Source organism: Nannospalax galili, unplaced genomic scaffold, assembly GCF_000622305.1.
Source record: "Nannospalax galili isolate Female #2095 unplaced genomic scaffold, S.galili_v1.0 scaffold307, whole genome shotgun sequence".
In the NCBI taxonomy this organism is placed as follows: domain Eukaryota; kingdom Metazoa; phylum Chordata; class Mammalia; order Rodentia; family Spalacidae; genus Nannospalax; species Nannospalax galili.
The window spans coordinates 2,666,156-2,691,830 of record NW_008359625.1 but is presented as its reverse complement, the minus strand read 5'-3'; the positions used below and the strand labels follow the sequence as shown (position 1 = coordinate 2,691,830).

Below are 25,675 nucleotides of genomic sequence, written 5' to 3'. Positions count from 1 at the left end.
CTATCTGTAACACAAGAAAAAGGACTATCGATTTGCATTGAAATAGCTAGTCTGATATATTTTCACCTCATTTTTCAAGTTTTATTATTATTATCATTGTTATTACACAATTTCTGCTTTTATGTAAACATTTGACCAGGTGTGGGTAACACATTCCTTTAATCCCAGTGCTGGAGAGGCAGAGGCACGTGGATCTCTGTGAGATCAAGGCCAGACTGATCTACATAGAGAGTTCCAGCTGTGGCTACAGGGAGTCTCAACAAACATACAACAACATAACAAAAAACCCCAAAAATACTTGTTTCTGAAAGGAGATGGTAGGTATGTAAGTGACTTAGAACTGTCTCCATCACATGCAGGATTTAATATTAGTTCTATCTCCTCCTTGAGTTTTCTTCTCTCTTCTCTCGATCATTCATTGATTGATCATGTGGAAACATCAGTCATGTTCCTACTGTTTACAGGACAATGCAAATAGAGACAAAAGCATAGACTCCATGACTGAGGCACTGAGGACTGAACTTAACACACCTAGGTGTTAAGGACATGTATGAATGCTGATTACTTTTGATTCCTTCCTTACAGAGAAAAAGGTGAAGAAGTCCGACTGTGGAGAATGGCAGTGGAGCGTGTGTGTACCCACCAGCGGGGACTGTGGGCTGGGCACCCGGGAGGGCACTCGCACTGGTGCAGAGTGCAAGCAAACGATGAAGACCCAGAGATGCAAGATCCCGTGCAACTGGAAGAAGCAGTTTGGAGGTCGGTCTCACCCCGTGTTCCTTTGCATTGATCCTTGACTACCAAATCATTCTGGAATATTTCTAGCAACTTTTTCTGAGGCCAAGTTTGGTCATTTCAAAGTCTATTTCTTAAAAACAAGGTGGCCGGACAGCATACCTGTCCACTGAGGATGGGGTAATTTTTTGTCTTGTGCAACAATTTTTTGTAGTGTCTGCTCAGGGGTTTGAAGTAGCACAACCCATCGCACCAGCTATGAAAAGTGGACTGAATGTCCTTTAGCAGTCAAAATCACTCCTAGTTGAGAGTCAATGCTCAGTAGGGCCACAAAATTTTCCCTAGACCCCTTCCAATAATGTTTCTTGCTCCAGCTCTATTTCCCTTCTAGTTCAGCTGCTTTTATTTTCTTTTGCTTTTTTTCCTTCTTCTCTACATCACTTGCTGTTAACTTTCTCTCTTCTGATCCCTTCCCATCCTCCACATAGGCTTATAAATTCACTCCCTGACTCCAACAGGCATGGTCAGAGCCAGTGTTCATAGACTTTTCACTTGCTAACTACGATCAGGTTCATGCTGGCTTGATCTGTCTACTTGAATGAGACAGGCTCTTTTACCACTTTCAACCTGAACCCAGCATTCAACACTTCCAATTTTTACTCAATACTCAATACTCCCAACTTCAACCATATATAACTATATATACAGTCATACAGCTATGTATGCATAAATGCATATGCTGAATGTATATTGTGTAATGCGCATGCATGTTTTTGGGCTCATGTGTATGTAGGTCCATAAGTGTGTAAGTTTGCATGTGGAGGCTAGAGGTTGAAGTTGGGTGTTTTCCTCAGTCACTCTCCATTTTGTTTGCTGAGTCAGGGTCTCTCACTGACCTGGAACTCTGTGATTCTGGTAGTTGAGCTAGCCCACTTTCCTCAGGGAGCCCCTATCTCTTTAGTGCTGGGATTGCATGTAGACTACCACAACAATCCAGCTTTTTATGTGGGCACTGAGGATCTAAACTCTGGGCCTCGTGCTTATGTGACAGATACTTTTTATCCACTTAGTCATTTCCCTGGCTACATTAATGCAATATTAAACTCCAACTGGCATGTTTCTTATATATCACAGACTTCTTGTTTTTCTTGGCTGTGGTGGGACCTAATGAACATAATGTCTCACCTGTATTATATAGACAGACACTATGACCAACACCTAAGTGAAGATGTAGAGTGAATATGCAGACATGTATCTTTGATTCTCCTTGTAACCTCTGGGGTGCATTTTTATGAGTGATAATGAAAATTATAAAGGCACAGTAGAATTTACATATATTAGACCTTAAATTGCATTGGGGGCACTGTTAAGATTCCCATAAAAGATTTGTAAGATATTTCTTAAAGAAATCATGTCTAGAGCATATATATAATTCTCAAAAATCAACATAAAATCAAAGAAAACAAACAACCTTAGCTATTCAGTGAAGTCGGTAAAGGATACTAGCAGATCTTTTTTTCTGAAGAGAACATGTAGTAGTGACTAAGCCACTGAAAGGATGCTCAACTTTTCTTCACCAGGGAAACAGAAATTAAAACCATGATGACCCATTACTATAAACCTCTCAGAATGGTTAGAATAAAACTATTATGACACCAAACCAGTGAAGAGGCAGAGAAACTAACTCATGCATCTATCGTCAGTGGAGACTGAGTTGCGTTTAGAATGCAACCCAGTGGATTCTTGGGCATTTATCCCAGAGCACATAAAAATTTATGTTTCTACAAAATGCTCTGTTTGAATTTATAGCATTTTTATTTCTTGTAGCCCAAAAGTAGGAGAAATCAAGGTGCCCTTCAACTGCTGAATGAATAAATAATCTGTGGTATACTCATACAGTGGAATGTGCAAAAGCATTGACTATTGATATACACAACTTGAGTTGGTTTCCAGAAAATTATATTAAATAAACAAGGAAATAGCCAATCCAAAAAGTTTCTGTAGTGTTTAATTTCATTTATGTAGCATTTTAAAAATGCCAGAATGAGGTAGAGAAGAGATTTGTGGTTGTTGGAAGGGAAGAGGTGAGAAGGCTGAATCTATTTAATGTGGCATGTGGGCTCCTTATGCTGAATTGTTCTATATATTAGTGGTGCTGATCACATGTATCCACACCTGTAAAAGCTGCCTATGCACACTAATGCATGATTGAGTGCATGTAACACTAATGAAATCTGATTATACTCTTAGAGCGTATGAATGTTCATTTCATGGTTGACTACAGTTATGCAGGATTCCACACCTAGGGAGCAATAGGTGAAGAGTATATGGGATCTCTCTGTTATTTCTTATAACTGTATGTGCAGTGATCTAAATTAAAAAGTTACAATCAAAATTGTACCTGCACCACAGTAAGCTCTCTCAAGGACTTCTGTTTGATGGATTCCATTCTGCCCTTTAGCTGAGTGCAAATACCAGTTCCAGGCTTGGGGAGAATGTGACCTGAATACTGCATTGAAGACCAGGACTGGAAGTCTGAAGCGAGCTCTTCACAATGCCGACTGTCAGAAGACAGTCACCATCTCCAAGCCCTGTGGTAAACTGACCAAGCCCAAGCCTCAAGGTAAGAACCTGCCACTTTCCCAGTTTTGATAGTTTGGGAGATTTAGGAAAGATCTTCGTATATGAAAACTCATACATTCTAGCAGACAATGTTAGTTGAATTATTTTAAGACAGTGATTGAAAATGAATATGTGTTAAGCACCACAAAATACTTTCAACAGCAGCCTCTGAGTTCAAGTTGCAGGTTGAAGTCCTCTGCACAACCTTGGGGTATAGGAGGGCCTTGAAATCAAGAAAGCATCTTAGCCAAACATATCGATTAAGATGGTTGTTGCAAGCCTGGTGTGATTATCCTGACCTTTAATTCCAGAACTTGGGAAACAGAGGCAGCCAGATTTCTATGAGACTGGGGCCAGCCTGGTCTACATGGTGAGTGCCAGACTGGTTGGGGTACAGGGAGACCCTATGTCAAAAAACAAAATAAAACAAAAAGATCATTGTTGTATGTCTAACATTTATCTGACACTCCAACCTGGAACTAGATCCTGACAAGAAAAATAAACCTAAGTTCATAATACAGAAAATTTTAAATCAGACTCTCCCAGATTATCCAAAATACAATTTTCACGGTCAGAAAAATGATTTTACATTTTCTCTTCCTGAAATATATAAGATTGTAAGTTTTATATTTCTTATACTTATATTAGAGCCTTTTCATATTTTGAGGTGATTTAGCTTACCAAGTGCATTCAGCACAGAATTTTAAAACTATGCAGCGCATTCGTTCCCAGACAGTCAGGCTCTATGTTCGTGGTGGAGAAGGTAAACCAGGAACAATAGACATGGCTTCATGCATATGGAAAACAGCTGAAGAAAGCCAAGGAGACAACGGAATCTTTTATTTCAGGGTATGGTGGACTGAACTGTTTCTCCTCCCAATTCATATGTTGAAGTCTTATCCCTCAGTATACCCAGTGTGGCTATATTTAGAAGTATGGACTTTCCAGAGATAACTCAGTTTGAATGAGGTATATAGGATACAGACAAGTGTGGAGGGAGGACCATATGAGGACACAGGGGAGAACAACCATCGTAACCACTCAGAGAAGTCTCTTAAGAAATCAGGTTGCTCTGATACTTTGACCTCAGACTTCCAGACTCCAGAACCTTGAGAAAGTGCCGCCTGCTGAAGGTGACCTCGCTGTGGTGCATTTATGGATGCCCTAGACAGTTCACTCAGTAAACCTCAATGAACTCTAATTTAAAATACCCTTTTTGGCCTCTACTCATACTTGAGCCCTAAAATAAATTTGAAAATTCATTCTGCCAGATTCATTATAAGGAGAAATTCAGAATACTGCTGGTAATTCGTGAAAACAGGAAAAAAGAATCTTTCAGAAGCAGGAAGCAGAGGAGGGCTGATGGTTTTCTGCTGGTGGTCAGAGAGAAGTCTTTGCACATTTTGAGCGCTTCACCCTCAGATGGAGGTGGTCATGGACCTTCAGCCTCAGGATGGCAGGGCCTATTCAGTCTGTGGAGGTCCCTGCTTGCTGCAGCACATGAGTTAGGGCACTGGGGAAACTTGTAGAAGCTTTCTAAGTGCATTTATCTAGACATGACCACAAAGATCTAATTAAAAGAAGGAGTCACAGACCTTTTATTAACCCAAACTATTCCAGAAACAGAAGAACATGGAGTTTTAGTCTTCAGATTAATTTGTCAAAGTAGCTATTGAATAAAATATTTACCATAAATACACAAAGGGAAGTCAAAGAACTTGAGGAGCTCTCCGTGGCAGTTAGCCTGAGTTGTACATTAGGATTTTCTGTAGGAATGCAGAAAATTCCCACTGCCTAGGCTTTGCCAGACCCACCAAATCACCATCGCAGTTTTAAAAAGTTGGGGCTGGAGAGATGGCTCAGTGGTTACGAGCACTGACTGCTCTTACAAAGGACCCAGGTTCGATTCCCAGCACCCACATGGTGGCTATGAATCGTCTTTAACTACAGTCCCAGGGGAATCCGAAGCCCTCTTCTGATCTCTGTGTCATTGCAAGACATGGGTGCACTCACATACATGCAGGCGTTACACTCATACACGTAAAATAAAAATAATAAAGAAAATATTTTTAAAAAGCTGGCTTATGGGGCTGAAGAGATGGCTCAGAGGTTGAGGGCACTTACTGCTCTTGCAGAGGATCCGTGTTCAATTCCCAGCACCCACATGGCAGCTATGAATCACCTTTAACTCCAGTTCCAGGGGAATCCGAAGCCCTCTTCTGACCTCTGCAGCATTGCACGACATGGGTGTACTCACATACATGCAGGCAATATACTCATGCACATAAAATAAAAATAATAAATAAAATATTAAAAAAATAAATAAAAAGGCTTATTCTTAGATTTCAATATGCAGTTGTTTGAGAACCTCTCCTTTTTAATATGACATCTGCTCAGCATCTATGATGAACCAGAAAGCACAGGCACATATGCGCTGTCCTCCTGACCATGAAATAGAGAAGCTGCAACCTAATGAAGCGGAGGGAAAAGTGAGAAGGAACCTGGGGTGATGGTGGGGTTGATGGATATGGGAAAGGTTGAAAGGTTTAGAATAAATAAGACATAACTGAGAAAGATCCTTAAGGGCATCTAATAGTTAAAATAAATGAACCCTTCCTTTTAACCGGGCTGCTGGATAATTCAGCAGTTTATATTTCCCTGTTTAGTGATAAGTAATGATTACAATGAGTTTTTGACTTTCAGTTTTCAGTATGGTGATAAAAATATTTTAAGAGGGTTAACGATCCATAATCATTTCTTTGTATTAAATAATTTAAGTATATAATCAATTTAAAATTTATTAGCCTGAATGAGCACCATGTTTCAAAATACCAGTTAGGCATTAATTTTTTTTAATGTATTTTTATTTGATGTGTGTGAGTGTCTTGCCTGCATGTATGTAAGTGCCCTTAGAGGCCAGATGAGGGCATCAAATCCTGGACAATTGTTAGCCGCCATGTGGGTGCTGGAAACCCAACCCAGGTCTTCTGGAAGAGCAGCCAGTGCTGCTAACCACTGAGCCATCTCTCTGACCCCCTAACAGGCATTTTATAGGGTCATTCAAATGTAATCTTTCCTTTGTGCATAAATGGCCTGTGTTAAAGATAACCAGTCTTTCCCCTCTGAACAGTGGAGGGTTTTACACATGTCATTTTGGCACTATGCACACTACGCAAAGAATAATGTTACTTCAGGAGATGAGCCAGGGAGATGTGTCAGGCGGGAGATTTTCTTAATGGACACACAAGCACATTTCAGGATGTGTTTTTCTTACTTTAAATAACATGTAGTGAGTGACATTTGGGAGTTGCTTGTATTTCCATATTTTTTTTTTCTGAAATAACCATGCATAGATGCTACAGATTTTCCTTCTGAAAGTTCAGCCTTAAAATAGCTCATTTTCTTCTGATCCTTGGAAAAGCCAATGGTACGCAGCCACCATCTATCTTGTTATTATCCTGATTGTTGCTACTCCTGTGCACTGCTCTAAGTATCGTACTGATATTATTTTATAAAGTCCCATACAAGCTTGTAGGTATTATTTAAAAGGACACAGAGAAACGCTGACTCCTTTACTCACCCTGTAGGACAGATCTGATAAATGACAGAGTCAAGATTTGGTCAACTTTAAATTTGTATTCCTATTTATACCCTGCTGATATCTTGCTTAGATCGCATAAATATGAGTTAAGTTCTATAGTTTCATTTTCTTTTAATATAAGGGGAAAGGACTTTTGTAAAGCCCCATGCTTTACATGAAAAGAAGACACCTTCTTTTTCCTATATTATTTCTAAGACAGTTCTGGAAGACATACAGCATAGAATATGTTTCAGAAAAACAAGGATCTGGCCAGTTTTAGTTTTTATTGTCTTATTTGTGTCTAGAACAAGAATCAATACATTATAGATGCTGAGTAAATATTTATGTACTAAATGCCAAGTTGAAAAGACTTTGGTCATGAAATTCACCAAGGTTCCATGGAAATTCTTATAGTCATTTTCCAAGGCATTTTCGAAAGTGGAACAGTTATAAATTATTGTCTTTCTTCATTCAAGAAAGAAGTCATCCACCCTTTCTCTTATTTTAATTTGGTCTAGGAAGACGGTAAAGTAGTAGAAACTCAGTAATTTTAACTGGAGATACTGACAGGAACTCCTCATCACTTAATTCAGATCTCAAAGCAAATCTATTCAGTAATTTTATTTTTCCTAATTCATATGAGAAAGCACACACTAAGAGAGGTTCAGTGACTCATCAGGGGCTCCACATCTTGTAAATAATGGAATTATCTTTCAGATTGTATTCATGGGCATGGAAGAGGCCTTGCTTTTTCAAGTGTACCATGTGACCCCCCTGTCTAATAAAGTCATGAAAATCTTATTATGTTAAGGTGTTTGTTTTTTTTTTTTCCCCTGTCTAGACTCGTTAAGTGGCAGAGCGTCTGGGAAGCTGCCTGTTATCTGGTTTACTCATATAACAAATGAACACAGCAAAAATCGATGACTTAGCCATGGCCATCCTGTTGTGTAACAGCAAAATCAGTTCCAGCTTTTTTCTTGTTTGCCTGCTGGGTGCTTTTCCTTTCTTTTTTTGCTTTTTCATACACGAGAACTACCCAAAAGAGATTTTGTAACAGCTTTCAGACTTTGAAAAATATATAGCTTAAAATTTTGTTGTATTGAAGAAAATCAGTAATCATTAAAACAAATATAATTTATTTCAAATACTGGAGTCACCGAGCTCATAGCCCCAAAGAACAATGTCACTGTCATTATCCTTGTCATCAAACACATGACCAGGCTCAGTTTTGTTGGTCTTGTTTTATCTGCTTGTTTGTTTTATTTATTTAGAGATCTCCTTTTTGTTTTTTTACATTTTATTTTAGAAACTGGTATTCAATCAATATGAAAACTGCATAATTTCCTCCTTTAAATTTTAGAATAGAACAAGGTTGTTGGTAAGGCTTTGACTATTCAATATTAAATTGAAGGAAGATCAGACATTATCTTTGGCCACTACTGATAAGGCTAAAAGATTAGAAGACTTGGTTAGGGAACAGGGGACCTGTAATATCTAGAGTTTCCACCAAAACAACTGGAAATTGCTAAATATCCCAATCAAGCAAAAATTGCCTTAAAATTCATCCCAGCACATTTTGGCATCATTGCCTCTTAAATATAGAAAATGCGCTTTCTGTTGCTTTGTCAATATCCAGAAAATTCCATGCTTCAGGCCTAGCCTACAACTTCAATGACACTCGGTATCACTTGGAGCCCATTACGTAAAGATTCCCACAGTTTCATGTAAGAAACCTGCTTAACCAAAGGAGAACTTCAGTATTAAATACCTCAAAGAAGAGAGATTATTACTACCCCTGCATGGGCACAGCAATGCAAAGATGCCTGTTTGGGATATAACATTCCTGGGGAGCCATTCAGGGAGTGTTGCTCTGAGGACCCGCAGATTGCAACCAGAATTTGGGTAAATATTACCAATCTAGCAGGGATGAATTGGAGGATAGTTGTGTTAGAGTTGATAGCTTTTGCTTTTGTAGTAAACAAAATATAGTTTCAATTAGGTTTCATTTAATCAGGAAAACCTGCATCTGCCAGAGGTTGTAGGTACAGCAAGATCCACTCCAGTCAGTTAAGCAGAAGATAGTTTATTCAAAGGTATTGTATAGTTCAAAGACTCCCCAGGAGGGCCAGAAGATCTGGCTTGGAAGTTTCTGTGTAGACCAGGAATAATGCGGCCAAAGGCAACACATCCAGGAGAAACATCTAAGCACACCACATGGGACTGTTCCAGCTGAAACCCTTCTGTTGAAATCACCCCACTCAGCACGCACAGTAGGAAGACTCAAACCCTGAAATCTCCATCACAGCTGTCTCACCCAGCCAGACACTTCCAGCTCCTTTCTTGTGAAAACATCCAATTTCCTTGAATTTGGCCTGTATTGTGAGTTACTCACATGTACCGCTCTATCTTATTGAAACATACCTATTTGATAGATAATAGGTCACATAGAAAGTATTACTCGAAGGGAGTCTGGAAAACGTGTTTGGCATTTCAAAGTCTAAAAATGCATGCTGCAAGAGCCTTAAATTAGTACTTAGTGGGCTACTCTGTCACAGTGGGCAGGAGGGTTGCCATGTCTTGGAGCCTGTATTGCTAGCCTTGACTCACTCCTCCTCCTGGAATAGAGGCTGTATTGCTGCCACTCTACAGAAAAAGCATTGCCTAGAGCAGCTTTATTTGGGACAATGGACATCTTACCATAGAGTTAGGTTTCTCCTCTTTGGAGCAGCCATGTTTTTTCTCCCATGGAACAAATTGGTCTGTGAAGAGAGTTAGAAATAGCCAAGGACATGATAGGTAACTTTTCTGAGTCTCATATGTCTCAAGGGTCCCGTTAGAGGACTGTATCACTGTGGAATTAGAAAATGACCAGAACAAGCAAGGCCCTTGAGAGGGGCCCATCAGTAGGGAGCCATGGTCTTCAGCCAGCTTCATCTTTATAAGCAGTACAATCCACGAAACAGCCATCATCCACTAGTTAACACAGACATACTAGGACTGTGACTAGGGTGTGTGTAGGGAGCTCCCAGGAGCTGAGGATTTCTTGGGGATTGCAAATGATATTTCCTAGTCATTCTAGAACATGCTAGGAGTTTGAATCAAGGTTCCCACTGCAGTTACTTGCTGTCACTTTTTAAGTGACACTTTTTAAGCATATACTTGAGATTATTGTGGAATTTATTTAGGTCTTGTAAAAACCAGCCTGGTGGTCCATGGCCTCTGAGTTTCTCTGATTGGGGCATTTCCAAAATGCTCCTGGGACAGACCAAGTTGGGAGCAGAAGGACGATGTCTCGTAGGTGATTCAGGAAATGAATGGAAGTTGATTCTGCCAGTTACCTGTAGCAATCCACAGTCTCCTGTTACAGATTCTTGTTTCCCCACTCACGATAACCCTGATTCTTTTTTCTTCCCAGCTATTCCTAAAGTTTTTCCATCCTACTGCTAAGTCGGTCTTGGATAGCGGCCTGGCCTTCTCTTAGGTTTGACGATTCATCTTTGCAGATCAAAAAAAAGGCAACTGTTTAAGTGCCAGACTCCACTGTGTGCAGCACACAGCTTTTGGCAACTGACTATTGAATGGGAAAAGGGGGTCAGGAAAGTGACATTCCCAGCATTCTCTGTTCGCTCTCCATTAAATAGGTTTCTTTTGTTTGTTCTTTTAAAGATAAAAGAAGTTCCTCAACATTTCTTTCCATTTTCTCAGCTCTTTCGTCCAGCAGGAAGGGGCATAGCAGTGCAGACAGGTTTTCTTAGGCTCTGGGACTTTTAACTATGTTGATAGAGGGGCAGTGTCTCACCACAGGCTTCCTCAGGACCTGTCTCTATACCACAGGAGGCCCTTATATGCAAGACAGCCAGATAAGGCAGCAGAGGGTACCTTGTGGGCTTTCAATGCCTCTTGTTCAATGGGAAAATCTCTTTCCTCAGCTTAGCCTCAAAATTTTAATTCTGCTTCTGGAAATGTTTTCCAAAACCTGATTTTATTAACCACCTATATATAATAGTGTACCCAAAATAAGAAGATCCAGTTCTGTTACTTTCATATCAGAATAATATGTTTTATCTTCCATAAATTAGAGTTGACTAAGTATTTACATAAAGTGGCAGTCTCAGCATTCACAATCATAAAATCAAAATATTGATGAACTCCAAAAATTTTGAAAGTGTCCTATATCCTGCAGTATCAAGTATTCAACTAAAATTAATTCTTTATATAAAAATAAACAAATAATTCATCTCATTAGCATGCAAATTTGCTTTCCTCCTTAATAAATGCTAAAATTATATAATCAGAGAATTATGTTAGAGTTGGTTCCAGGGGTATGTAATGACCTCAGGGGACTTACAGCATAAAGTCAGGAGAGAGATCTAGCCTGGTCTACTACACAAAGTTAGAAATGCCTCAGAAGAGAATTGTGAAGCCTTTTGACATTATTTCTAATTCATTCATTTCTTTATTTTCATATATTTTTAATTTAATTTTTGTGTATTTCATACAGAACATCTTCGTGCACTCTGTCATTTGTGTTAAGGCCTATCAAGTCAAGTTAGTGTCCCCAGATGTCCCTCAGTGCAAGTTCATCCACTGGGGTCTAGTCAGCCCATCTAGAGTCTCTCCCTTAAAGAAGATCAGCTCTTCCTCATCCAGCAGTGATCAGCTGCCTAATAGTTCTTCCACTAAGCTTGGAGCCTGCTATCCATTTCCACAGTTCTAAACTGGGTTTTTGTCTGTTTGAGTTTGCATGGGTCTTGTGCATGCTGACACCATTGCTGTAAGTTTACATCAGCAAGGTTCTAGGAGCCTGTAAGACTATTTCCATACGGTCATGCACCTCCTTCCCTGGCTCTTACAATCTTTTTGCCTCCTCTTCCCCCATGGTCCCTGAGCCCTGGGTGGGTCACTCATTTATTTATAAAGTTTATAATGAGCCCGCAGTGGAGCACACAGAAAGCTCAGTGCTGGCAATATCAGACAAACAAGGTTTTCCCATTTTACTGCTCTGTTCTTACAGAGTTCATGGGTAGACAGTGAAGACAGTAAAAAGTGACTAATAATTCAAATGGCAGCAAACATTAGAATAAGAAACAGAAACAATCAGTGTTTAACTTGCACAGACATCCAGTCACTGTCCATGAGAGTCATTCCTCTGATGAGGCAGGCATTCGCTGCTGACCAGGGGCTATATTTGCCTCACCTAGAACAGAAGCTTTGTGAGCCACATCTTCTCCACCTTCTCATGGGCCCCAGACCACGACAAGAACTCAATGAAGTATGCTGATGAACGAATGAATGAATGAATGAATATGAATGAATGAATGAATTGATGCTGTACCCAGCAGCATTGTCTTGGCTTGACTCACCAAGATACACGATTTGGGCATTCACTTCAAATGTCTGTTGAAACATCACTGCTAAAACCACAAGGATCTCATTGGGAAGAGGAGCTGTTGAGTGCCACTCTCTTGTCCTTAGTAAAGAAATCTGGTGCTGATTGCCAGGGCAGGTGTAAGAACTATGAACTAGACATATTCACACATCTGCTTTCATCTCCCTAGGTAAATTCCAGGCTTGGAAGTTCATTCGTCGTGCACACAGAAAACATTAAGAAAGGCAGCACAAGAGGCTTACTGGGCTGAGGAACCTGGTTTTTCACCTCCCATAAAGCTTTTTTATTGCTCCTTTCTAATTTCTGATTTGAGAATTTTTTTTCTGATTTTCTTTGTAGCGTATTGTCATTTCTTGAGTATTATTAAAATAGCTTCATTTATTGGACACTTATAATGCAAGGACTTATGCTAAGTTCTTAGCGTGACTTGTCTCTCCTAATCCTCATGTCAGTGGAAAAAGAGTTTTATCCACATTGTATGATCTAAGACAGTAAGTATATAGTCTCCTCAAGGTCATGCAGCCAGTGGATGGCCAGGCTTGAAATTGAAGAACTTGAAGTTGAGCTTTCAATACTGAGAACTCCCAGAAGAGTTTTTATAAACATTCTTTAAAAATTATATTCTGGCTTATTTTTTGGTGATAATTACAAAGAAGTCATATAAATATATTTGGGGCCATTAATAATCGTGTCCTATTAAATAATCCCTGGCACAAGTTTCTTTTTGAATAATAATTGCATTGGAACCAAATGACAGTTTTTACTGCTGTATGCATCAAACCAGGGCCCTACAGGGGGGAGGGACACACAGTTCTTGAAAGCAAGAAACAGTAGAGCAAGACCCCAGGTTCTACCAGTGCCTTGCCAGACAGAACCCAGACTGCCTCTATTCCACTTTGAGATTCCTGGAGGTTCTGGTGCGTCTTTAAGACCTGAGGCTCCGCTCTCCTGGTAACAAGTGCTGTCAGGAGAGGCACATCCCGCATTCTCAGAAATCCTGATGCAAAGCTGGCAGGAGCCCACAGGGAAATCAGAACAGACTGGTTGATGCTCAGTACAAAGAGGCAGTGAAAAGAAAATAAAAGCTTTTTCTAGAAGAGTAGGCAATGTTCATTGAAAAGCTCATCAGAAATCCAAAGGGTGTGAAACAGGTAAAAACCTTCCTAGTGTTCTGCTAGGAACATGTAGAATTAAGTCTGGAGATGTTTACCACAGGTTAAAGCATCTGTAATGTTACCTCTTACAAGACTTTCAAAACTTATTTTCATTCTGTGAAAGACAGAAAAGCATTATGTGTGGATCTGCATCCAGACACACAAGAGTAATCAGTTCACCTGCTGTGAAGTCTGCTGTCGAGAAAACATGAAGGATTCAGAGCGAGCTGCTCAGGTCTGGTCTCTGCCGCTGCTGCTGCTGCAGATGGAGTGCTAGCCTCTCACCTGTTTGGAATTGTGGCTCACTGGCATGGAGATGGGTGAACAGGATTGATGCCCTGTGCATTTGTGTGACCACTATTAACCATAAAATCTAATATTACTTTTCTAGTATTAATTTTTTTAGTTTGCATACAAAATATTTGGTTTCCTATGACATTTAAAACATACATAGCATTGTACATTTTCATTTCCCCCCATTACACTGCCTGGTCACCTTTTCCCTCTCTCGTTGGTCCCAATCCTCCCTAGAATAGTCTCCCTTCAGCTCTCATGTCATATGTCTCATACACACACATATAAACATAGATTCTACATATGATAAGAAACATGTAGGCTTTATCTTTCGCCATCCTTTGTTACCCTCTCTTTCTAATAAGTGCTGGAAAATGTGTGTGTGCATACATTATGTGTGTGTCTGCATATGGAGTCCAGAGGCAGACATCAGGTGTCTTCCTCAATAGAGTCTCCACTCTGTTTTTAGAGACAAGGCCTCTCCCTGAACCTGGAGCTCACGGCTTTTGCTAGGCTGACTGAAGGAGCCTCTGGGACCCACTTGTCTCTGACATAGCATTGTACATTTTCATTTCCCCCCATTACACTGCCTGGTCACCTTTCCCCTCTCTCGCTGGTCCCAATCCTCCCTGGAATAGTCTCCCTTCAGCTCTCATGTCATATGTCTCACACACACACATATAAACATAGATTCTACATATGATAAGAAACATGTAGGTTTTATCTTTCTCCATCCTTTGTTACCCTCTCTTTCTAATAAGTGCTGGAAAATGTGTGTGTGCATACATTATGTGTGTGTCTGCATATGGAGTCCAGAGGCAGACATCAGGTGTCTTCCTCAGTAGAGTCTCCACTTTGTTTTTAGAGACAAGGCCTCTCCCTGAACCTGGAGCTCACAGCTTTAGCTAGGCTGACTGAAGGAGCCTCTGGGACCCACTTGTCTCTATAAGTCCCACTCCCCTGCTGGGGTTATGAACATGCACTGCAGAGCCCAGCAGAGCTCATTGTCACAGATCCAACCTTTCTACATAGGTCCTCAGGATTCAAGCTGAGTCCTCATGCCTGTATAGCAAGGTCTTTATCTATTGAACCACCTCCCCTACCCCTAAAGTTTAAGTACTGATTAAACATAGTCAAATGATTTAAAACATTTTTTATTCTGCAAGATGAAAAAAAAAAAAAAAACAAGAAACATATATTGTCTTTCTGGAGCAAAATAAGAGAGTCTCGAGGAAATACACACGATGGTCTGACATCCGATTCTGTGATGTATTTGTTTGATAGAGCTGCTGTAACAAAGTACCACACACTCAGTGGCTTAAACAACACCCATACATTTCTTCATAGTTCTGGAGGCTCAAAGTAAGAGATAAAGGTGTCAGCAGGTTGATGTCTCTGGGGCCTCTCCATGTGGCTTGTAGATGACAGTGTTCTCCTGGGGTCCTCACTGAGTTCACATCATCCCTTTGGAGTCATACTGGATCAGGATTCAGCCCAATGGCTTCATTTTAGCTGAATCATCTCTGCAAAGCCTCTGTCTTTCACCCTGCAAGGCTTAGGGACTAGGAGTTTAGAATGCATTCAAGCTCTCATTGAACCCAGTACATCCTATTCTATCTATGTTTATAATTTTTTGATCCTCCAAACTCCATTTGGAAGCAAACAGAAGCAACTTAGGGGGGTTGTATTTATGAAAAATGTCACATCCTAGAGTTCAAAATTCTCTTCTATTTGTACATCATACTCTGACATCCTAGCAGTACCCGCCTTATCATGTTAAAGTGAGTACCAGGCGTGACAGTGAAACACAATAAGCCACCTGGGAGTGTGTCATTTCTTTTTTATTATTATTATTTTTACAAAAACTTTATTGAGAATTTCATACATGCATATAAGATGTTTTGATCAAATCCGTGCCCACTCCCTCCGCTCCAACATTCCCTGCTCTGAAGAGGTAACCCTAAAATCTTTTGAGGATTAGATACAAGCTCCCAAATACTTTTGACATTTTTGGCTGAGTGTGTCATTTCTAACAGAGGTGACCAATATAATTTTTTATTATTTACAATTTGGCAAGTTTTTTTTTAATTGTGCCCTCCATAAAGAAGCAGGATATTAAATATCTAAGTGTGTTCACTCTTGCCTAGGGGTGGAAGAAGTCAGTGTGGTGGCCACTGCCCAGTGAGAGGCCTTGAGGGTGGCACAGGCTCAGGAAACAGGAGGATTTAGCTGAGGAGAAAATAAAATACTAATTTGTGAGTGTGTGTGTGTGTAAAGATATGGTTAAGATATGAGGATTATGCAGATACATTACACCCAAAATAATTTAATGTGTCCATTTTCTACCTGGTATATGCATGAGCATGGATCATACCAGTCAATGATACCAACACAGCAATGCACAGCTGGTTTATCTCCACTTAACTCTATTTTGTATACTGTACTAGAAAGTTTAGCCTGTGACTACAGAGAAAGCAATGCTGGCTCACCTGCTTCCCTCCCTTAAGGGGAAGCAGGAAGGTGGGAGGGGAAAGAGGCTAAGGATGTTGTAGGAAGGAAATTTTTGGATTACCCAAAGTTAGCTTGGCTTACATTATCTTATTTATTACTATTGTCATTACAAATTATTAATCACTATTATTACCTGTTACATATTTACTTATACTAGTTTACTGGTGGTAAGTTTTCTTAGAAAATATATCGTTTCTTTGAGGACTTTTATTAAATTTGCTCATTTTGTTGAAATAAATATCTTCTGTATTGTGCCATTATATGTTATATTTGATATGTGGGGCTATTGGTCACATTAATATGTCATACGTTATTAGTTATATTGCTTTATGTTAAGGTAAATGTCATATAATTTAATATTTAGAATTAGCTATCATATATGTATAATTTAAATGTAAATAATTGGGAATTTAATTAATGTTGCCATGTTGGAAAGCCTAGGCAACTAAAAGCTGGATTCTAGGGACTGTAGGGATGGTGCAGTGGTTAAAAGCACTGGCTTCTCTTGCAGAGATACCTGATACCCTCTTCTTGCCTCCATGGAAACTGCATTCATGGGTGCACTTACATGCAGGCAAAACATTCATGCACATAAAATAAAAATAAATAAATTTTTAAAAAACCTGGATTCTAGGTAGGTTGCTGAGTTGTGCGTTCATAATTCCACAAACATCATTATGAGTTCTGAGGCAGTGTGAGGAATTATTATTTCTTGGAAAGTAGGCAGCTAATTCTTCAGTGCCAGTGAGTTACTTAAATAGTTTCCCCAAGCATTAAAGGTATCTTGACGACATCCAGGCTTTAGGATGTATTTACATTGTGATTTTACTGTGCGGCGGTGATAGACTCCTCTTCTTCAGTGGGTTCTGCGGGTTAATGACCCAGTCTCAGCAAACATATACTTGTCTGCAGAGTTCAGAATCTGCAGTGACTCTTTTTTAATTTTCTCACAATATGAATTTTGCCTCTTAGAAGGAGTAAACGTCTCATTTCTATTATTGTCAATACTTTCTCCTATTGCTTTAGTGAATCAAAGGCACTTAGCTGAAGCCAGCAGTAAACAGAAGCTGGCTCCTTTGAAATCAGGTCTTCCTTCAATCATTTTTATCTCACAATTTCACTCTCAGTTTTCTGGATACACAGCAGACCATAAGACACACCAAAATCAAAGTAATATGGCTCAAATGAATGCCTCTTTATTCTTCTCATGGCCTTTCTTCTCTCCTATGATTTTTTTTCTAAGACAATGAGATAAGCCTGCTCCAGAAAACTCAACTCTTCACCTCCTAAGAATGCATCTCCTCCCAGTCTCCGAACTGACGTCATTCTCTCAGGGATGCCTTCAGACCCCATTTCTCTCAGGTCTCCCTAGTACAGAAAATAAGACTAGATGTTTATTTCTGAAATTGTAAGACAATCCTCTTCCTAGAGGACTGTGACTAGATGAAGAGATGAGACATGCTATTTGAGTATTATCCTTTGTAGAGCAAATTTACAGTGATAGGATTTCATAAAAATTGCTGATGAAGAATTCAACTTCATACTTGTGAAATGTAAAGTTATCAGTACATAGCTAGAGCTTTAAAATGCCTTATTCTTTTATCAAGGAAATCTTCTGATAATCTATATGGAGACAAAACTTTAAGCAGCATTGATTTGCGAGCCAGAACAACAAAATGCAACAGCAATCCAAATGGCCTATAAAAGAAGGTTACAAAAGTGTGGGATAGAATTGTATCGGGGAACACTACCCGGTTATGTGTCAGAGTTTATACGAGTGCCATGAAAAGTTAGATTCAACAGAATTTTATCATATCAAAGAGAATTTTATCATAAACTACTGTATCAGTTCTCACTGTATTCCTGCTAAAATCCATAGAAAGAAATATAAACAGCTCATACCACTAACTGAGTTTCTATATTCTGAAGTAAAGAATAATTTCTGTTAATATATGCATTTGTTTATTGTCTATATGAGCCCATATTACATTTAAGGCTAGAAAAGTAATTATTTCGAGGAAGAATAAAACAACTCAGAGGAGAAATTATCACTTTTCTTCAAGTTGTCTAGTATACGTAAATTCTTTCTAGTAATTCATTTTTCTTGTAGATGCTCTTTTTACAGCACGTGCTTCTGCAATGTATCACTAAATTATTAAGAAAATTAGGCCTCAGAGTCATTAAATAGTGTCCATGATCTTTGATATAAATATATGCTTTTAAAATACTTTACAATTGGGGCTGGAGAGATGGCTCAGCGGTTAAGAACACTGACTGTTCTTGCAGAAGACCCGGGTTCGAATCCCAGCACCCACATGGCAGCTAACAACTGTCCCTAACTCCAGTTCCAGGGGGTCCAGCAGCCTCTTCTGTCCTCTATGGGCACTGCACAACACGGGTGCACTTACCTGCATGCAGGCAATACACACATACACATAAAATAATAATTTTTAAAAAATTAAAAAACTATAATCTTGAAAGAAATACATAGAACAATACTGAAAGCAGGTCTTATGATATCACTTCTTTGAAGACAATTTTGCTTTTTCATCATTTATATGAGCATTTGATATGTACTCGAGATGCTGTGCACATTTGCTCACTGAATAAATGAACATTTGGGGGAACAGTTCTGGAAAAATGGGATGTGACAGGTCATCACCTCATATGATACTTCCAACAGCACTCAGTGGAGGGTATAGGTTTTATTCTTACTAGTTTATAGGAAAAAAATTCAGACTGATTGATTTCCTCCAAACACAGAGCTGACCAGTGTCAGGCAGGGATTAAAATCGATGCTGTAAGGTAGCGCATGGTAAGACGCTCCTAACAGAACTTCACAGTTTCCGTGTGAAGAAAATGGGCTCAGAATTTATTGTAGTGTGGCTTATATTAACCTCCTTTATTCTTTTCACTGTCTTTCTTTTTTCCTGTCAGTAGTTGTTATGCCTTGCAACATTTCTCCTGGTTTCTAGAGAATATTGTAGAGATGGGACTTCACATCCTCTGATTCATACCAATAGGAAGAGTTTGACATCCTATTTTTTAGGAGAGACTTAGGGCTTTGTAGATGCTTTCCAATATATCCTAAATAAACTACCCTGTTGAATAGCTCATGGTTTTACACACCTACTATCCTCTCACATCTATGTTCCAGCTATGAGCCATACCCTCCATCAACTCCATAACTGGTCAAAGGATGAAGGTATGCAAACCCAGGAAGATAAAACATTTCAGTGTAGCTTTGAGTTTTGGGGACAGTGATGTCATTGTAGGGATCGCTGGAAGAACAGAGCGAGTCACTCCTCAGGCAGGGGACCTTTTCCCGCATTTTCACAATTGCTCATTTCCTTGCAAGTATTTCTGCCTCCATTTCAGTCTAGGCAGAGAAAAGAGATGAGGAGCCTGGGGTGTGATTTAACATTTGGGCTCTCACATCACTTGGCTCTGTTCAGTGTGAACTAAGGGGCCCTACTATTTCACATCAGGGTTGAGGTCCCACTGGCTTTTAATACCTTGCTGAGTAGCCACTCAATGATCCATAATAAAGCACTTGGCTTTACTGAGGTAAAGCTCTGCTCCAGGCCAACTTGTGACCCTTAGACTCATACCAAACCTTTGTCTTATGGTGACCTTGAAAGACTACTAAAATGAAACATTAGTTAAACTCAGAGTTAATTAGACCTCTATTTTAAAGATGAGAAAAACTGTGTTAGCAAGCCAGGTATTACCCACTATATTCTCTTATTAGGAAAATAAGATTAAGTAGAAAATAATGGAGTCACTGAACATAAATCCTCATGGTGTTATTAATCTCTTTAACCCAGTTGATGCATTTTATTTGTTTTACCCGTCTGCATGATCATTTGGGAAAAATTCCAGACAACCTACATGTGAACCATAGTTCTTATACAAAAAGCTGGATCCAGACTGGAGATACTTTAGAATTGTTTGCTCAGAAAAAAAGAATGAATGCTAATAACAATTCCATTTAAAAGGAACATGAGAAGTGATGAAGTGAAGCAGTGCTACCGAATCTTTCCTTAACAGGTGACCTGGTTTATTCTTTAAGACAGGCCAGCCTGCTGTGTGTCTTCTAACCAGGGCCCCCCAGCAACATCTGACATACCAAATGGAGTCAACCAATGATAACAGGAATTTTTTGCTATTCATAATGAAGTAGGCTGTTTTCTTCTTGCTTATCTATGGATGCTCTCTTGACTATTATATTCATGCACCTGTGCGTGCATTCACACATACAACACACGCACAATACTCATGCAGCAAACCACACACACATAAAACACACATATCACATATACCACACACCACACATACAATACACACCACCAACATATAGACAGACAGACAGACAGACAGACACACACACACACACACACACACACACACACACACACTTTCAACTTACCAGAGAAATACCAAGCAACATGTTTGTTGATCTTATCTTTCTGATTCTTGGACAATTATAAGAACATCAGTTTTCTTTACATATAGGTTAGTGCCTTGATACTAAGTTTTTTCTTTCTTTCTTTTTTATTACAGCAGAATCTAAAAAGAAGAAAAAGGAAGGCAAGAAACAGGAGAAGATGCTGGATTAAAAGATGCCACCGTCTGTGGAACAAGAAAAGGACATCAGCAAATAGGATCAGTTAACTATTGCATTTATACCTACTGTAGGCTTTTTATTCAATAGTTATCTATAGCTTAAGTACATGATAGGCAAAAACAAAGAGATTTTTTGTAGTAGCACTTTTTAAATGTATACCATAGTACCATTAGGGGCTTATAATAAAGGACTGTAATACTATTTAGAAGGCTGACTTATAGGCCATGATAGATGATAGACAACTGAGGTAAGTTTTTCTGAAGTTATGTGATATTTCACATTTAAATCTTTTTTACATTTTTTTTTCCTTTGGGCAGCAATTTAAATGTTATGACCATGTAAACTACTTCTCTTGTTACGTAGTTTTATCACCTAGACTTTTTTTCCCAATTGAGAAAAATGTATACTAAACAAAGCAGCAATAAAATATAATCACTCTATTGGAGAGAAATATATTGTTTTCTGCCAGTGAAGGTTTTCTTTTCAAATTAGCAAAACAAGTGAAGGAGAGAGGCAGGGCGACTACCTAGCATTGTCGACATTTTTTTTTTTTAAAGAAAAGCATTAAAACATGACATTATTTCACTTTGGCAGAAACATTTGTTTTCTTGATGAAATTATTTTTCCACCTGAAGAAAAAAACTAGGAAAATAAATCAAAGTGATGGTGAATAAAAGGTGTCCTGTGTGCAGTGATTTCATATTCTAACTCTTCTTTGTCACCTCTACAGCGAAACTCCATCATATAAACTGGCTAGATCACTCAGGGTCACAAATGTTATACACGTATTTTTGTTTTCTTTTTTCTTTTCTCTTGTCCTTGGTACATTCTGTGGGTTGTGTACCCCTAATATGAAAACACCCAATCAGAAATGCTTCAGAGTCCTAACAATTTTCAGCAAAGACATGACATCACAAGTGGAAAATTCCACTCCTAAATCTCAGTGAAGGCTCAGAGTCAACACGCAGGCACACAAAAATACTGTATGTCATTACTTCAGACTATGTGTGTGAAGAGCATATGAAACATAAATGAAGTCATTGTTTACAGTTGGGTCTCATCCCCCGGATACCTCATTGTGTAAGTAAATTACCAAATAAAAAAATCAAATCCAGTACACCTCATCCCAAGCATTGTAGATAGAGGATTCTCAACTAGTATCAGTATTAAATTTGCTTCTGAATTTAACAGACATTCCAAAGTAGTCTGGGGTTTCATGCAACAGAAAAAAGTTCTTACATTAAATGATTTGGGGCTAGCACAGTACAAATGAAGATCTCAAAAACAAAACACAAAATGATAGTTCATGCTTAGTTTCCATATACCAAGAATTGCCACTCTTATGTCCCACAGTGAAAGCCTGGCATGGCTCCCTCAGCTGCTGAACTTGAAGCACAGTCTTAAGTAAGCAAATCCATATTTCCATTAATCAGAGAAACAAAATCTTGAGAAATTTGCTGAAAGTAGCTTTCAAGTATTTTTCTTGACATAGTCATCAATGATTCTAAGTTGATAAAATTCAATAAGCCAACACCCATCTACAAAATGATTAGGCCCATTTTCAGAAATGGCGGCTCTGCACATATCTGGGTTAGCTATGAACAGATAATTGCATACTGGTGCAGATGATACAGCCAATTTACCACAGCTAAACTACCATGGCCATCTAGTCTAACACTCTACTGGAGCTGGGAAGGCCGAAAGGTCCATTCCTCCCCTACCTCAAGCCAAAGCCAGATGTCTTTCGGGAATTTAAAAAGGATAAACTTGTAGGCATGTTAGGTATTGGTGCTTAATAAAATCAGAATACATTGTAAAGTGCAACTGGCAGAAACACGAATAATAAGTATAATTCTTTTATATGCTGACCTTAATAGGGAAAGATACTCATGAGGATGGATGGAAAAGATGAAAGAAAGGCTGCATCTGAAGTGGGTTTTTGATAGAAAATTACAAAAGGCTGAGATAATGGAAGAGTATGCAGCAAATTTAGTTAGACTCCAGCATGGAGTGTGTCTTTGATATAGACATTGTGACTTACACAGTCCTGAAATGGCTTCTTCACCTCTTGTTACACTGGTTGATGTGGAACATCACAGAAAAATGAATACTCCAAGAATTTCTCAATGAAAGATTAACAAATTAGGAAGGTGCAGAGGCACAGGTATAAAAAATTAAAAATTCCACTTGGCAGCAAATTTTATTGAGAAAGGCAGAAACTGCAGTCATCGTTCTACTGCTGAGATGCACTTTGTAGGACTAGGAGATAACCTTTCCCCATACTGTCTCACTCTTGGCTCCATAATCCCGAGCTTAAATTGCTTACTTTATAGCTGATCTGAATGTAAAGCAGAGGTCTGTAAGTGTTAGGAAGCACTGAGTGATGAAGTAGAAAGTACAATCTTTTACAGATTGAATCACTTAAAAACAGCACTCAACCATAAAGATTAGGATCGTATCAACCTTCAGTCAATGGTTTTGTTCTTTTGTAAGACAACGTCTCACTATGTAGCCAAAGCTCATTCAACCTCATGATCTTCCTGCTTCAGCCTCCTGAATGCCACCACTCCAGCCAATCAAAGGGCTTTTTAATGGAGTGGATCAAATTGCTTTTTCCTCCATTAATCTTCTCCATAAATTATAAGACCAATCAACATTCTTGGAAATACAGTGTGAAAGCATTCAATCTACATTTTTTGGGGGGAGTCTTTTTTGAGACAGCCCCAGCTGTCCTGGAACTCACTATGTAGACCAGGCTGGCCTTGAACACACAGAGATCTGCCTGCCTCTGCCTCTGGAGTGCTGGGATTAAAGGGCTGTGCCACCATGCCCAGCTCAATCTACATTTTAAAGGTGTGACATTTTTGGAAACTGTTCACATTAAGAGACATAGGCAGAATAGTATATTAAGTATCCAACAGGTAACACCTATGTCAACTTTGATTAAAATGTGGAACATATTTAAGGAATGAATAACAAGCCATACCCTTAGAAATCCACACTTCTCTGCAAAGCACCAGAGTAAACTATTAATATGAATATTCAATCATTTTAAAGTCAAAACTGAACCAGTGATGAAGTTTAAGAATATTTTGCCACAGATAACAATAATGCATATTTTATTTTTCAATTTTTCAAAAATAAAAGGGAAAATGAAATTATAGTGCCTAATTTCTGTGAATTTTTAAGCACAAAATCTTAACAGATGGATAACGATATATTTCTCATACATTACACCCATCAACTTTATTGCATTAAGTTACTTGTGGAGTCATCAAAGGAGATTATTTGGATAGATTATTGTGCATATTTTCCTTTGTTTAAAAATGAACCTGGTCTACATAGTGAGTTCCAGGACAGCTGAAGCTACAGGGAGACCCTGTCTCAAAAAGACAAAAAAAAAAAAAAAAAAGAAAAAAAAAAAAGAAAAATAGAGCATGGATGACATATGACTTACTGGAGCATGAAATGTGATGAATACTGACAATGCATCCCTGAACCCCAGGAATGTCAGGGTCCCTTAGAGAGTGCACAAATATAGAGGTTGTACCCATGTGGTCCCTCCTAATTAGTAGGACTAATAATTTTACATAGTGAACTAGTAACAGAGCATGATCTTTCCTCTGTCTTTTGATAGTCGGATTTATCAAACAGAAGGTAATTTAAAAACATCCAAATTTATGATTCTTAAATAATGACATGTGTGCCTCACTCACTGTGAACAGGCAGAGGACATATTTGTAAGAAGTGGGAGGAGTCTAGATAGGCTGATTCTAGATAGGCTGACTAGACTCCAGTGGATGAACTTGTACCAAAGGACATCTGAATACAAACACTCAACCAGATAGGACTTAACATATGTGACAGAATACCTGAAATCTGGTGGGGGGAGCTATAGGGGACAGGGAGGTTTAAATTTGATTAAGATACATTATATGAAATGCACAAAAACTCAATAACAATTTTTCAGTCAAAAATTATTTATATTTTTAAAAAATGACAGGAATTTTAGACTTGTATGTCCTTGCATGTTTGTAAGGTAGTCATTTTCGTCTGATAATATTTCTAGTACCATCCTTTATGCTTTACAAGAACATATGACAATGGGGTTATGATCTTGTGCTCTCACACCATCATAACTGTGATTGTTTTCCCATGGGTTGCTCATGGGTCATATAATTCAGTGCACATTGTTTCAGAGTATGACCTAGAACTTGTAGGAGGAAAAAACAAAAACTAAAGGAAGCCACCCAAAGTAATAAACTCCTTTTATGATTTTTTTAATTAAAAAACATTTTATTCATTTTTTAAATTTTATGTGTAGGAGTGTATTGCCTGCACCCATGTCATCCAGTGCCCATGGAGGTCCGAAGAGGGTGTCAGATTTTCCTAAAACTGGAGTTACAGTTGTTAGCCACCATGTGGGTGCTGGGAACCAAACCCAGATAGAGTGCTCTTAACTGTTGAGCCATCTCTCCAGCTCCATGTAACTCCTTTTAAATTTTTGTCACCTTAATGAAGAAATAATGAAGTATATTCCACTGACTGAGCCATAAGCTAGCACAGCATGGGGACTGTCACATAGAATTATATAACTAGGGCTGGAGAGATGGCTCAGCGGTTAAAAACACCGGTTGTTCTTGCAGAAGACCCAGGTTCAAATCCCAGCCCCACATGGCAGCTAACAACTGTCTGTAAGTCTAGTTTCAGGGATCCAACAGCCTTTTCTGTCCTCCGTGGGCATTGCATGACATGGGTGCACT

General features: G+C 38.9%; 1 protein-coding gene across 3 annotated transcripts in view; it reads left to right on the top strand.

Annotated features, from left to right (window-relative positions):
* Positions 1–21,537, top strand: part of Ptn (pleiotrophin) — a 96,996-nt gene extending 75,459 nt beyond the window's left edge. For 2 of the 3 annotated variants that reach the window (XM_008823473.3, XM_029558864.1), the window contains 3 exons: positions 586–759; positions 3,197–3,358; positions 20,849–21,537. In XM_008823473.3, coding sequence (XP_008821695.1) covers positions 586–759; positions 3,197–3,358; positions 20,849–20,904 — 392 coding nt within the window. In that variant the 3' untranslated portion in view covers positions 20,905–21,537. The remainder of the gene's footprint in view (positions 1–585; positions 760–3,196; positions 3,359–20,848) is intronic. The other variant, XM_008823474.3, reaches the window with a different exon arrangement.
* Positions 21,538–25,675: the final 4,138 nt, after the last annotated feature.